Source organism: Brassica oleracea, chromosome C2 (assembly GCF_000695525.1).
Source record: "Brassica oleracea var. oleracea cultivar TO1000 chromosome C2, BOL, whole genome shotgun sequence".
Lineage (NCBI taxonomy): Eukaryota > Viridiplantae > Streptophyta > Magnoliopsida > Brassicales > Brassicaceae > Brassica > Brassica oleracea.
The window spans coordinates 18,006,006-18,020,368 of NC_027749.1; the positions used below are offsets into that span (position 1 = coordinate 18,006,006).

At 34.2% G+C, this 14,363-nt stretch overlaps 2 protein-coding genes across 2 annotated transcripts; both read right to left on the reverse strand.

Moving 5' to 3' along the window:
* Positions 1-5,762: 5,762 nt before the first annotated feature.
* LOC106323591 lies at positions 5,763-11,296 on the reverse strand. The gene is made up of 10 exons (XM_013761689.1): positions 11,235-11,296; positions 10,784-11,113; positions 10,514-10,690; positions 10,095-10,433; positions 9,764-9,970; positions 9,239-9,677; positions 8,223-9,148; positions 7,493-8,132; positions 6,740-7,395; positions 5,763-6,571 (listed from the first exon to the last, which is right to left on the reverse strand). Exons 1-10 carry the CDS (start codon positions 11,248-11,250, stop codon positions 5,763-5,765), a joined length of 4,539 nt encoding a protein of 1,512 aa, XP_013617143.1. The 5' UTR covers positions 11,251-11,296.
* A 627-nt stretch (positions 11,297-11,923) lies between these two features.
* LOC106323592 lies at positions 11,924-12,961 on the reverse strand. The gene is made up of 5 exons (XM_013761690.1): positions 12,810-12,961; positions 12,581-12,704; positions 12,325-12,501; positions 12,179-12,232; positions 11,924-12,100 (listed from the first exon to the last, which is right to left on the reverse strand). The coding sequence occupies exons 1-5, from the start codon at positions 12,959-12,961 to the stop codon at positions 11,945-11,947; spliced, it is 663 nt and encodes a 220-aa protein (XP_013617144.1). The 3' UTR covers positions 11,924-11,944.
* Between the last annotated feature and the right edge of the window lie 1,402 nt (positions 12,962-14,363).

A 14,363-nucleotide genomic window follows, 5' to 3' on the forward strand; every position in this document is an offset into this window, starting at 1 on the left:
AAAAAATCTTCAAATTAATAGACACTCCAACATCAACTTCAATTTGTTGGCATAGGAATTCTGTGACCATAGAAACAGAAGAAGATAAAAATTAGGGCACAAATTTTTTTCTTATCGCCAGCCAAGAAACAGAAAGTAATAATTTAGAAGATACTTACTTCGATTTGAAGTTTTGTATTTCTGCCAGGTCCTGATCAAATAAGACTTGAGAAGAGCTTTCTAGGTTAGTGATATATCTGAAACCACCTACATAAGAAGTATAAAATACATAAGATATTTTAATCTGCAAAATATGCAATATTAGATAGCTAACCTTCTCCCCAATGGATTCTCCATGACCTCAAAACACAGACATTCACTGGAGCACGTGAGTTAAGGTTGTATTCATTCAAAGTCACTGCTTCCTTTCCATAGGCAACACACTTTAAGTGTTTTAACCTGTAATTCATTTGGTGAGTTAGCATATTGATATATATGAAAACTAAGATCTGTTTCTTTAAAAAAATATGAGTAAAGCCAGAGGTTCAAACTCTGTGTTAACCAAAGTGAACTCCATCCTGGTATTCTGATAAGAAAATATCTCGCCAGGTCCTAGTTCTTCGAGTTGTTGCAACTCCCCAAGAGCAACCATAGCTCCACAAAGGTCTACAGAAATAATGGAAATAAGATGAATAGATCTCAGCTGAACCATCCTACACGACCAAGTTAAGTAACTAATCAAAAACGAAACAAACTTATACTTAACATACCAATAGAGTACATTGGATGTGACAACCCTTTCAGTATTGTATTAAAGTTCGCAAGGATAAGAAAATTAGAATCACGCAAGGGTTGAATCTTCCTAAAACATGTTGTCGCTGTGAACTTAATATAGTATTTGCTCCTTGTTCTTCTGATGAACTCAAAGACACTAATTAATTTGAAATTGTGTATCTCAAACCAATCAGCTTCTTCGAGATAGATTCCTTCTGGAAGAAGAACTTCAAACGGCAACGTTGCTTCCATTGTAGACCCCTGCATATATAGTTAAATACAATACGGGTTACGTATTAAGAAAATTTCTAAATAGGTATATAATATTTTTTGTTAAACGATAAATTACTTTCTCATCTCCCAAAATCATTTGACAATGCGGTGGTCTTGCTCCTCCCACGGTATTCCATTTGCTGACGATCTTAACGCGTATTGCAGCATCTTCCGACTTTCGCTGCAACTCAGAAAGAACAGAAAACCTTGTCATCACCCGAAATAAAGTAAGAGTCTTGTGTTCTAGGGTTTGTGTTATGTATTGTCCCATGCCGTTTGGGTTAATATATATATAGTTATGTTCAATGCTATAAAATATGGCAGTTCGCAAAGATGGAAATATTAGAGTAGACATATGAATTTAGTATAGATTTACATTCCATTCTTCACGTGTGCTTAGTTATTTAAAAAAGTTATGAAATAAATATCATTTAGTGACTACCTATATAGTTGTCGACGTAGTTTTCATTCAGGAAACTATATAAATATGTGTTGCTTTCCGATCATGACGAATTACCATACAATATAACAGTGGTTTATGAAACCATACATGAGAAAGTAAATTAATCGAGGGACTCTTTAATTGTATGGAAGGATATATAAATCATTTCTATAGTCTGTACAGTAAGTTACAATAAAGGTATTTTTACAAATCTGCCAAAATTTACGGTAGATATTACATACCAAATGACTAAAGTCAATATTTTGTTTATAAATTCCCTATATATACGATCTTTACTTATGATGGGTTCTTCAAGTCTATGGTAACATTTACAATTAAATTCTGGAAATAGTAAAAGGAAAATTGAAGATCAAAGTATACAATCTCGGTTAATGCTGTCGAATAGTTGACTCCAATAGAATTGATTTACTTGGTGAAGAATTAAAAGTCATTTGGTAATTATGTTAAACTTGTTAATAGGGGATTAATGAATTAATATGGATTACACTTTCTCTTGATTTCTCTTTTACCGGTCTTATACTACATGGGCTACACATATGGTCACAAATAGTCAGTTCGAGAATCTCAGTAAATAAATATTATGTATTACACTTTCAGTTGGGCCAAATGATTATTAAGAGTTATGATACTCAACTAAATTGAAAAAGTAAACAAATTAAAGAATAAATGACATTCTTGAAACATTTCGGAAATTATGATCCCTTTTCATTATTACTACCAAAAAAAATGTGCATACCGGGTCATGAAAACCTCGAGAAGAAATTAAAATTATAATTGTTCAGTTTTGCCGGCTCGTCAATGATTTTTATAAGCAAAACCCTACAGGATTCATATCTAAATTTAATAATGGGATATAACTCTCAAAAGTAAGAAAAACATAGTTGAAAATTAAAACCAATGGAAGCTTATTGAACCATCTAGACAAGAGAATTTGAGATCAACTTAAAATAACAAAACAAAAGTAAAATTTGACATAGAACTCCCATAATTCAAATGTCAAAGTCTTGGACGATGTCGCTTTAAAATCTTGCCTATCTTTATTTGATCCTGAAATTACTGAAGGATTATTTACGTTAGCAATTAGTATATACGACCGATGTTTAATAAATAAATATGCCATTCATATTAAACTCACATTGTTCGGAAGTTCTGTATTTCAGTAATTTCAGGATCAAATAAAATATCCGAGCAGTCTTCAAAATTTGTGATATGCGTCAAGTGACCTATAAAAATCAACAATAAAGTTCGATAAGAAACCAATTTTATTTAGTTGATCTACATACTATTTTAAATTAAATAAAAACTTACCTTTGCCCCACTGGATTCGCCAAAGCTTCAATACACAAACAACAATTTTTTCAGTTGATGAAAGCCAGTTTTCATATAACTTCTCAGCTACAGTTCCATAGGCAATACAGTTGATTTCATCAAAACTGCAGAATATATTAATCCGCGATGTGTTTAGGTATGAAATGGTTTAAACCTAAATAGAGAAAATAGAATAGGACTCACTCAGAATTTATGATGGTAAACAGAATCCCACTTTGGTATCCACCATTACTCGGGTTGGGTTGCACTTGATTTATATCTTCCAGAGGGCCTACATGAAACAAAGCTCCGCATAGATCTAATTGACATACGAAAACGTGGTTAAGCAATGTACCGAGTATGAAATTTATATGCCATTACAAAAGATAGAAAATAACTGTAACATAAAACTATTCTAGATTTTCAATGAAATTACGACCCATACCAATACAGAACTTAGGATGCGATAAACCACGGAGAATGGTTTCATAATTCACACAGCAAAGGAAGTTAAACTCTGTCATAGGATGAATCTTTGTTAACAATGCGTTTTGGGTGAGGATGATATGGTATTTGTTTCTTGTTGTGCGTATCAGTCCAGAAGCATGAATTAGTTTAAAATCATAGATTTCAAACCAATCACCTTCGTTTAGATTTACACCAAACGGAACTGTAACATCCGAAGGTATAGTTGCTTCGATCGTAGTACCCTATTTAAATTAATGAAACAATATGTCAGAATAATAGATGAAAAAATATAAAATATTGATTAGAATATATGTTTCTTACATGTTCATCTCCAATAACCAAGCATGTCCTGGGTGGATTTGTAACAATGGAAGACTTCCATGTCCTGACTATCTTCACACGAATTGCCGGCTGCTTTTTACATGGAACCAAGGCAGACAAACATGTGTAGGTCGACATCACTGGGGTAGAGTACAAAGTTTTGGGCGGCTTATTCTACCATTTTACGATATAGTATTGAAGAACTAATATAGTACCAAAGCTACCATATATTGACATAGGTTACTTGGGATGCAAATTTTGTGTCCTTATTGAACGTTCGAGTAAGTTATAGAAACACTATATATATATATATATATCCCTTATATAATAGACATGAGGCATGAAACGAATTACAATGTTTCTAAATAATCTAAGTTCAAAATATTATATACTAAGGTCTTTGCCATAACTGTATTTTTTTAGAAACTATATATATCTTTTAAACATTCGGAATGAAACGAAATATAGTCTTTCTAAAAATTTATATAAAAAAAATTATATACTCCAATTTTTACCAAAACTGTTCCTTTTATTTTTATTTAAGAGAAATCGGATGGAAGGAAAAAAATAATTATTAATGTAATGTGTGGTGTTCTAAACAATTGACACAGTTATAATGCAGATCATAGCATTCATACATTTGATTTTATTTTTCTCTTGTACCAATGATTGTCTCTCTTTCGCATACTAAACTTTGTAGCAAAACATCAGAAAATCTAAATGTTTGCAATAAATAACAAATGCTGAAAATCAAGATCAAAATAAAAAAAAATGTAGAAAATAGTTCACATTGTTTAACTGATAAACAAATTTTGGTGTGATGAGTAAGTTTAGAGTGATTTTTTTTCTCCCTCGGCTTGAATACTATTTTGTTTGAACCCAAATTGAAGGCATAGCAATGTTCTGATAATTCCTGCAAAGTAAACAACGAATCTATTGGTAAAATAAACCCTTTCAGATTACTCCGATTAAAACATGAATTGTGTTACTCAATTATATAACCGAGTATCCTATTCTTAAGAATAGGTATGCTTATACACTTACAGTTATGAGATGATCACAGCTTCATTGCACCATCTCCTTCTCGAAATACTTGGAATAAGCTCCACCCTAAATAAACGAAGCATGATCAATATAGTAGACCACGAAAGTGATGTCCATGTGATGTCTAAAACATAACTCAAACGTCTACTTACTTATCATTCCTTATTTAGAAATAAGTTCTGGAAAACCTCTTTATATACCACATTCATCGTTGAACTCTGTGGTTTCCCGTCCTTGTCAGTAATAAGGATCTTTAATCCCGCCCTTGATTTAACTCGAGAAACAGCCACGTACAATTGTCCATGCGAAAAAACAGGTCTAGGCAGATACAAACCAACCTTTGCTAGTGTTTGACCTTGACTTTTATTTATTGTCATTGCAAAAGCAACTTTCAATGGAAATTGCCTACGTCTCATTTGGAAGGGAAGCTTAGAATCAGTTGGTGTGAGAAGAATACGATGTAAGAAGACTCTTTCACCAACTCTAGTCCCTGTGATAACCTTTGCTTCAACAATGTGATTAGCCAGTTGCATTATTTGCAACCTTGTCCCATTGCACAAACCATCAGTACTGTCAAGATTTCTCATCAGCATCACTGGTGTACCAATCCTTAGTCTCAGACAATGATTAGGTAACCCTGATGTTTTGATACTATTAAGAAACTCAGGCGTGAATACTGAGTCATCTTTTGCTCTTGCATCAGCAGGATCTATGCTATCTGAGCTCAAAGATACTTTCTCCTCGCCTACACAATGTATATATGAATACAGTATGAATACATTATAATATATGCATATCATATAAGGTGAATTTATTTAACCAACTACTGGAAAATATTTACTTGCTACTAATACCTGTTAAGTGATCAAGCGTTTAGTTGTTAATCCTGTCTACATCTTCATTCGTTGGACACAATACAGCTCTTTCCTGGAAAAAAATTGGATCCTTTGAATCTTTGAATGTATGCCCATACACTTCAGTAACAATAGATTCAATAGGATCATTGCACTGACTTATCAATAGATCCTTGGGTATGTCAATCATTGTTTCTCCACTATTTGGCTCATTAATTTTCCCATCTCCTACATCTAGTATCCATTTTGAGAATTCTCTAATCTCCTCAACTTGACGGCTATTTGGTTCTGAAGAAAGCTTCTGAAGAAAGCCTCATATTTTTTGTTAGCTCTAGAACTTGGCAATATTTCCACAGATACGATGAGTTAAGAGCAGCAATAACTACATCAGCTCGGTTGCCCTTTGGAATAACAGGCAAGATCTGTCTGAAATCACCATCGAATACAACTACTTTACCACCAAATGGTCTGTTGTGTGTAGTCTTCATAATGTCGCACAGACTGCGATCTAGAGCTTCAAAACAATGCTTACTCATCATCGGTGCTTCGTCCCAAATAATCAGAGAAGCTTTAGATATTAATTCAGCTTGATCACTCCCAGGTTGTATCTTGCAAGTAGAGAATTCATCTGGATTTATGGGTATGCTGAACCGGGAATGAGCTGTCCTTCCACCAGGAAGCAATAAAGCGGCAATACCGCTAGAAGCAACATTAAGTACCACTTCACCTCTAGATCGGATAGCAGCAGAGAGAATATTCCACAAAAAAGTTTTCCCTGTTCCACCAAACCCATACACAAAATAAACTCCACCTGCATTGCTTTCGACATATCCTATTATCTGCTCATACACAGCCCGCTGCTCATCCGTCAACTGTCGAAACCATTCTTGGTGCTGTGCACGCAACTCGTCCCATGGGTAGTTCAATTCATCTTGTAAGTGCCTATTACAAGATGATATTGACTGATCGTTATCGATCGGCTGTGGCATTGACTTCCATTTATCCAAACTACTATTCTTACTGCGTAAGATCTTGTCAAGCTGCATTAACGTACAATTAAGGATTTGTTCTTCATCCAATATCAGATCTACACAATTTTTAAAAAAAAATAAGCATTAAGATGAACCTTAACAGATACGCTAAATCCGATGATGCATATATGAACCCTAACTTTCGGTATTTAAAAAAAAAATAGTCATTAACAAAAACCTTAACAGAGACTCTATATTGAAAAATTTCACCAAACTATACTTACTCGGGTTTCTACGCTGCCTTCGCTCAAGGAACAAAATATCTTCGGATAGTATGTCTTTCGTTGAATCCCAAACCAGTTTTGGCGACGATAAACTCTCTGACAGCAACATCCTCGCAAACAATTTCCGGACATAATGACCGGATGCCCAAAAGCTACATTCTCTTAGTCCTTCTATATATTCTTTGTCATCGTCTAATAAACCAAGCTTATAACACGCAATCTCGAAACTTGGTTGAACGATTCCATCAACTGTCTTGATATCATCATAACACCGTGGCCCTTTAATCTTATTAATCAGAACCCTCAAATAATAGTATTCGCCACTGCTTGGACAAACATGCTGCAACCTCCCAATTGCAAAACCTTTTTTCCGTTTTTTCCATACTTGGTTCTTCCCATCATATAAGAATCTCGTCGGCATTTCCGAATAAGTCAATAGTCTAGCTTCAGGATATTCTTCACATGCAATGAACCAAGCTAAGAACATGGTCTTTGATACTCTCATGCGAGCCATAACGGTCTCCACCGTATCACCTTTCTTGTAAACTACAGGCTGCTCACCTTCTAGATGAAATGTAAGTTTCTCAACAGGGGTAGTTCGAAAATGAGTTGGAAATGCACAAATCCTCCAAGTTGACTCGCAAGCAGATATGTATCTGAAGAAAATAAGATATAAATTATTTCTATTTCAACCCGACTTTATAATACAACAAACGTCTTATAGTGAAACATATATATAAGTCAAAGTAATACCTGGCATCAAAATAATTTTTAATTTCGTCAACGGCTGGTTCCTGGGCATCTCCATTTATGTTTACACCTACATCACCTCCACCGTTGCTTACATTCACACCTGGATTCCCACCATTGTCGTTGGTTTCCGCCCTATCTGACTCCTTATTTGTTTTCTGAGTAATGGTTGCTGTAATGCAGTCTTGCCCTTTGTGGATATACTTAAATAAGTATTTAATAGATCTGGCTTGATTACACCACTCAACATTGATATTTGCTTTATAACGAAGACTAAGCTGCTTGTTATAGGGAACAACAAACCTATTATCCAATTGTATTCCTCTTTTCTCAACTGTAGAACCTCCTTCTCTTCTACGGTAAATCGGATATCCTTGTGCATCGACAATAGTTTTCTCTACTATCTTCCGAGGGAAAAATTTGGTACAGCGGCCATCTTGCATACATGGAGAATCCTTGTTGACCATACCACAGGGACCATGAATCATTGTGTCCCTTACAACCTCGTACAGTCTAGGTTCTTCATTTTTATCAGGAATTTCAGCAGTTATTATCCGATCAATATCTTCGGCACTTGGAATTTTGGCTGTTGGATCCATGAAGAGTAAAATATGGGCATGGGGAAGACCTCTTTTTTGGAACTCTATAGTATACACAGCTTCAAAATTTAAGACAATGAAATATTAGGAATAATAATTGCTGCGGTAATTAAAAGTCCTCAAAATATGCTTACCAGAAACGGTTTTGCCAAGCAAATGTTTCTTTGTTAGATCATCCATCAAACAATCAAGCTTTACTTTGAATAGTCTGCAACACAAATCTGGTCTATCTTCTGATCTAAGATTGTATATTTGAAAATATCTCGTCAGTTCTGGCCACTTTGGATTACATGTAAATGTAATAAAAAGGTCTGGAAAACCATAGTATTTGCATATAGACATACAATCCAAATACATCTGATGCATATATCTTGGACCACCTGTAAAGGATGATGGGATGATAATTCGATTTCCCTCTATAGGCAGCGAAGAATGACCATTGTTTGATGCAGACACAAACTTACTATAACTTAACGTCCTTAAATCTGATTGATTTTTCCGGATGTATCGAAGGCGATGACTTTCAATCATTGTATAAGCATCAACCAGAAACTGCTGAAGTAAACGCCTTGAAAGAAGAAGTACCTGGGATCCAACCTTACGAATTTGTATACGATAGGCAAAGAATTCTCTCATGCTGATATTTGGTTTCTTTCTTTTGGTTATTCCGGTAAAACCGTTTTTGATACCTAAACGGAAACCGTCCTCTCCATAAGGAAAAATCAGGGGATACTGAAGTGGTAGATAGCAAGGATGCAACTCGTTGATCCTTTTTAGCTTTCCCGAATTTTTTTCCAAAATAATATCCCTTTTGTCCATATTTAACGTAAAATCACCGACCACTAAAGCTGCAACCTCGGAGGTAGTTGGGAGATTGTAAACTCGCCCATCCTTTTCACGGCCGTGGATTAGAACCAGTGACAGTTCTTGACATTCATCTTCATCGTTGAATCTGTCCATAGAATTACGGAACGTCTGGACATGAACATTGCACTCCCTAAGCATTTTCATAATAGAGTCCACCAAGTCGCCCCTTATTTTGCTGGAATCTGACTTGCCACTGTACAGCAAAATAAAAAACATCCATTTAATTTAAACAATTATAATGATGTAAAATAATAAAGAGGTAATAATACATATATTTATAAACCTCAAAGCTGCTATTCTATTCTGAACCTCGTTCTCAGTATCATGTATATACAACTGTAAGAACTTCGCTGACTCATCCCGCTTTGGTTTTACACTCCCAATCAAATGATAATTCTCTCCGTGTAATTTGAAAACCTTGGGGCCTTTACCTTGGTTGACTGAATTATCAATTTTTCCTCCAAGTGACGTAAATGAGAACATCATGTACAATGGTCGAATATTTTCACGGAAATGCTTACTGACAACATCATCATTAGTGAGAAGGCTGTGAAGTAATGTTGGAGGTTCCTTCAAAATTGGAACCTTGATTTTTCCTTGGAGACAACACATACTAAAAATAGGTGTTCTTGTTTTCCTATTTTTACTTCTCCGTTCATTATTTAAAAAGAGTGCTCCACATTTAGGACATTCGTGTACTATATCTCCATCATCTTTGTAGTCTGTAAAAAAACCCGACAAACATTTATAAACTGAGGTTACCATCATATAATTTTTGATGGACTTGTAAAGGTTAGAATTTGTTAACCTTCTTCTGTAGGAGAATCAGTTGAAGAACAATCTCCCTTTGTAGATTTCTGCTTATAGTTTTCTAAATTGTTCCCAACATTGTATGCCTCCCTGTTGTCCTTCACTCTATGATATTCATTTTCATCATCGGTCTCAGTATCAGAATTGTGCTGATAAACATTATTAGCATTGGCTGTGTCTTCCTCCCAGAAACCGTCACAGCTTTCTGAAAAAAATTATAAAGAAAAAATATGAATCAAGTCCTACTAATAATGCTTAGTGTAGTAAATGCTGTGATTCTACTGTTTCAAATTAGTAGACCATAAGATGTATAATAACATATAAACAACCTTCTGAATCTGAGTCAATTGATGACAAGACCGAATTGCCTGTAACATTAATTTGAGTATTATTAAGTCTTGGACATCCATTAGTAGATTGACTTAAATCTGGTTTTCCAGGCATAGAAGTGGTCTGTGTAAGCATGGATTGCAGCAAGCTTGTGAACGATGAACAACTGGGTTCATTGAAGCTTTGGCTATACTGGGGAGTGACATAGGGTTGCCGCTTTACTTGTTCCTGATAAAAAGGACGTTCAAAAGAGTCATCATCCTCAACACTAACATGCTTGTCATATTTCCTCGTCTTTGGCTCCCTCCCTGGCAGTTGGAGACTTGAAATAGTCATCTCTAGTATTATATAACAAAATTAAGAATATAACGTAACATGTTCTTGTATTATTTTCGTAATAAAAGGGTATTATTCTTACTTTCTCTCTCTTTCGCTTTGATATCTGACTTTCTATTTAATAAAGCGCTTCCATTATGTGCTTCAGAAGAATTCCTCTTCTGAATAAGAATGTTATGCCTGTGTGTTCTCGCAACTCTCTGATTAGCTAGTTGACCATTTGAGATCTCACAATTCAAGTCATTCCTCATAGTTGTACCTGCTATTTTTAAAAATTATTAAGTACGCGTTATAGCATAACTCATAACAACACTGAATTTTAAAAAATAACAATGACTCCTGTTGCTTATACCTGGTATATTACCCATAGTTGGAGTTAGCCCAGCTCCGATTAAACCTTTTTGTGATTCCATATAATTAGGAGATCCAACAAAAAAACTACCCTGTGATCCCATCGACCGAAGCAGTTGTGTGAACGATGTTGGGTTTTCTTCAGTACTTCCTGAGTGGGTTGTTGTCCTTCTCACAGCCAATATCGGACATCTTTGTGTTCTACGATCATTGAGCCCAATATTGTGTAGATTAGTTAGGTCACCAAAAACTTCAGTGTTGGACAATTGTGTTTGAGGGTGATCAATAGACTGCACTGGTACATAAGATTTCCCTTGCGTCGTCAACGAACCTCCCAAATTAAACAAAAAATATATTCAAAGGATTATTAGGTTAACGCAATTGAAACTTATTGATGCACTTAGTGATTTAAGTATTTTTAATATGTCCGTTGGGCAATAATCTTAACTGACCTGGGTTTAAACTCATATCCACTTCGTGGGAGTTGCCGATAAGGTCCTTCTCATTGTCTACGAAGAACAAAACAATGGACTGAATATTTTGATAAATTGAAAGAGTAACATGAGATTGATTTAAAACCGTGCTGTGTCATCAATATACCTTGTTTTAAACGTTTCGTTGGACGATTATCTTCTACGTTTTCCTTCCCAGCCTTAGGTTTCAGTCGCTTCATGACAAAGTTTCAGTGCTCCAAATCTCGAATAATAAACGAAAGGGATGCTAGTGCTCAAACTCTTGTGTTATCAATTAACATTCTAAAACTCATTAATAATTCCCAATCTTGTGTTCTTTATAAATGGAAAGTGTTAATTAAATTATAAAATTTTATTCTTTACTATTATAAAACAAAACTTTGTGGTCAGTATGGAAACACAAATATTATTTTTTTCTGATCTACAAATTCCTTGTACGTTAAGCAATTTAAAACTATCAATTCCTTCATGGTCAATTTACGATGGTACAACTCGATGATCGTTAAGTTTGTAAAAGGATGTGGGGGTTTTTTTAAAAGAAAGTTAGAAAGAGGCTTTATATTAATAAGGGAGGTTCAGAAATAATGCAAACTTAAACTTTAAAGTAAAAAAACCAAAAACTGGAATAACAAAAGACAATAAAATATGATCTAAAAAGCCTCCTTCAGTGAATTCCGGTGCTTGAGTCTTCAGCCACTAAAATCATTTTCTTCCTTCTTTATCTTCAATATAGGTGTAACTTTTGTATCACTCATCTCGTCAAACTCTCGCATCAAATCTCTAATCGGTGTCAGTTGAGTAGATTGTTTTGATTGAGAGGAACTACCAATTCCAGTGATAGAACCCTGGAATAATATAACATCTTTTAGTAAAATTATTGACACGATTATATAGCCAACAGACAATTATGAACAAAACATTACCTCGATTACACGTGAAAGATTCGAAAACGGTGAGCAGGGCATCCGCTGACTTCCCTGTAAAAATTGAATACCTTTAAAGTTACTCCATAATATATGTTTCGAATACACAATTACAATTTATGATAGTAATAAAGATCCTTACGTACCTGAGGATAATAGGTGACATAAAACTCATTTATCATGTCTGTGTTTGTGATTAGGTTGACCACTTTGTATGTCTTGTGCTTGTATAGATAATTATTCTTCTCAATAAGTATCTTAAACAGAAACGTCTTACCAAACAAATTCGTCAAAGCCTTCGGTAAATAAGCAGGATCTTCAATCTAACAATCCGATGTTACTATAAACAATAAGGATTAAAAACCCAATACATTGAATTAATAATAAAGTAAGACATCATACCTCCTTTGTAACCTTTCCTGTTAACTCAACGCAGGGTTGGTGGAGTAGTTGAAACGCAAGATTATCAGACAGATGTAATTTGATGTTACTTGTATTATCAAGAACAACCAAATGTAAATTGTACCTTTTATATAGAAAATATGAATATAATTTAAATATTGAACCGACAGATTTATTATTGACTTAATATAAAATAAAAGAAATCACTTATGGTACGCAAGTTTATTACCTTGGTAATAGCTTGGGAGCTACGGTTTTGCATCTAGTACAATAATACCTGTATCCACCATCGAGAATAGGAATGACTGCATCATCGCAGTCATTTGGTACGGTCAAAAGCTTAGTTGCGCAGACTTTACAACTCAAATAGTACCAACCCATGTCCTCATCAATGGCAGCAATTGTACACATAACAATAGCTACACAACAACTAGCAGATATAGTAAGCTATCAATTGTATTCCAAGACCTAAGCTTAATAGAGCAAAGACTTAAAGCAACCTCGTTGGAGTTTTCTTGTTCCTGGGTTCTTAAAATACATTTATGTGTATGTATATATTATATATGCATATATAATTGCGGAGTTTTAAGATTTACGGGAAACCCAACCGAAAGTTTCTTATTTAAGAAAATTTCGGTTGGGTTTCCCGTAAAGCTTAGAACCCCGCAATTACATACGCATATATAATATATACATACACATAAATGTATTTTAAGAATCTAGGAACAAGAAACCTCCAATGAAGTTGCTCTTAGATCATAATTAACTCAGAGTTCTTAGAGTGGGGTTTTAACGGAAGTTAAGAAACTGTTTCTTAACTTCTATTAAAAACCCGATCCTAAATACCTCGGGTTAATCATGCTCGTACATCTACTCGTTTATGCTACGATAGATTCAGTGTAAGTTAAACCATGGAATGTCCATCACGGGCGCGGCTGCTCACTTTGCAAATAATCTTTTATATATGTAGATTTTATGAGACAATAAATCTCAAAAGCCTCTTTTTGTAGTTTAATAGTCAAATAATTGTGTTTCTGTCTTTTGATGTATATGTATAAAATAATAACCATACGCAAATTAATATCTCTTTCTTTCACTTTCTATCCAATTCCAACTAATTCTGTGGGAGCCCAAAATTAATCTATTAAATTAAATTAAGTTGATTCTGATCATGGCCTAAATATTTAGAGCAACATTATCAATGCCAACTCTTATCAAACGTCTTAGAATATTTAATTAGTATTTTTAGTCTAAGAAGTTTTCTAAGATACTTAAGTAAAATACAACATTATCAATGGAACTTTTTGAAGGTTCTTAGGTATAAAATATTTTTTTTTATTAATAAGTAGTAATTAAGATATATCCATTTATATTCAATACATTAAAAAGAGGAAAAAAATTTCATTTAATTAAAATTACAAACATTTTATTACATTCCATACATAAAAAAAAATTCATAAATCACACATTTTATTCAATTCATAGAAACTTTAAAATCATTGGTTATTTGGAAGATGTCGAAATTTAGCCCAAATATTTTCAATTAAATCAAATTTTAATTGTTCATGAGCTTGTCTGTTACGGACGCTCGATCGACGATCCATTGCAGTGCCGAGATTTGAATTCGGAGTAACGGTGAATGTATCCTCTTCCTCGCTTTCTTGAAATTCTCTCACGTTATACTGAGTGTATGTTGATCGTTCATCCTCGACAATCATATTATGGAGTATGATGCATGCTTTCATAATATTTGCTATTTTGTCTTTATCCCATAACTTGGATG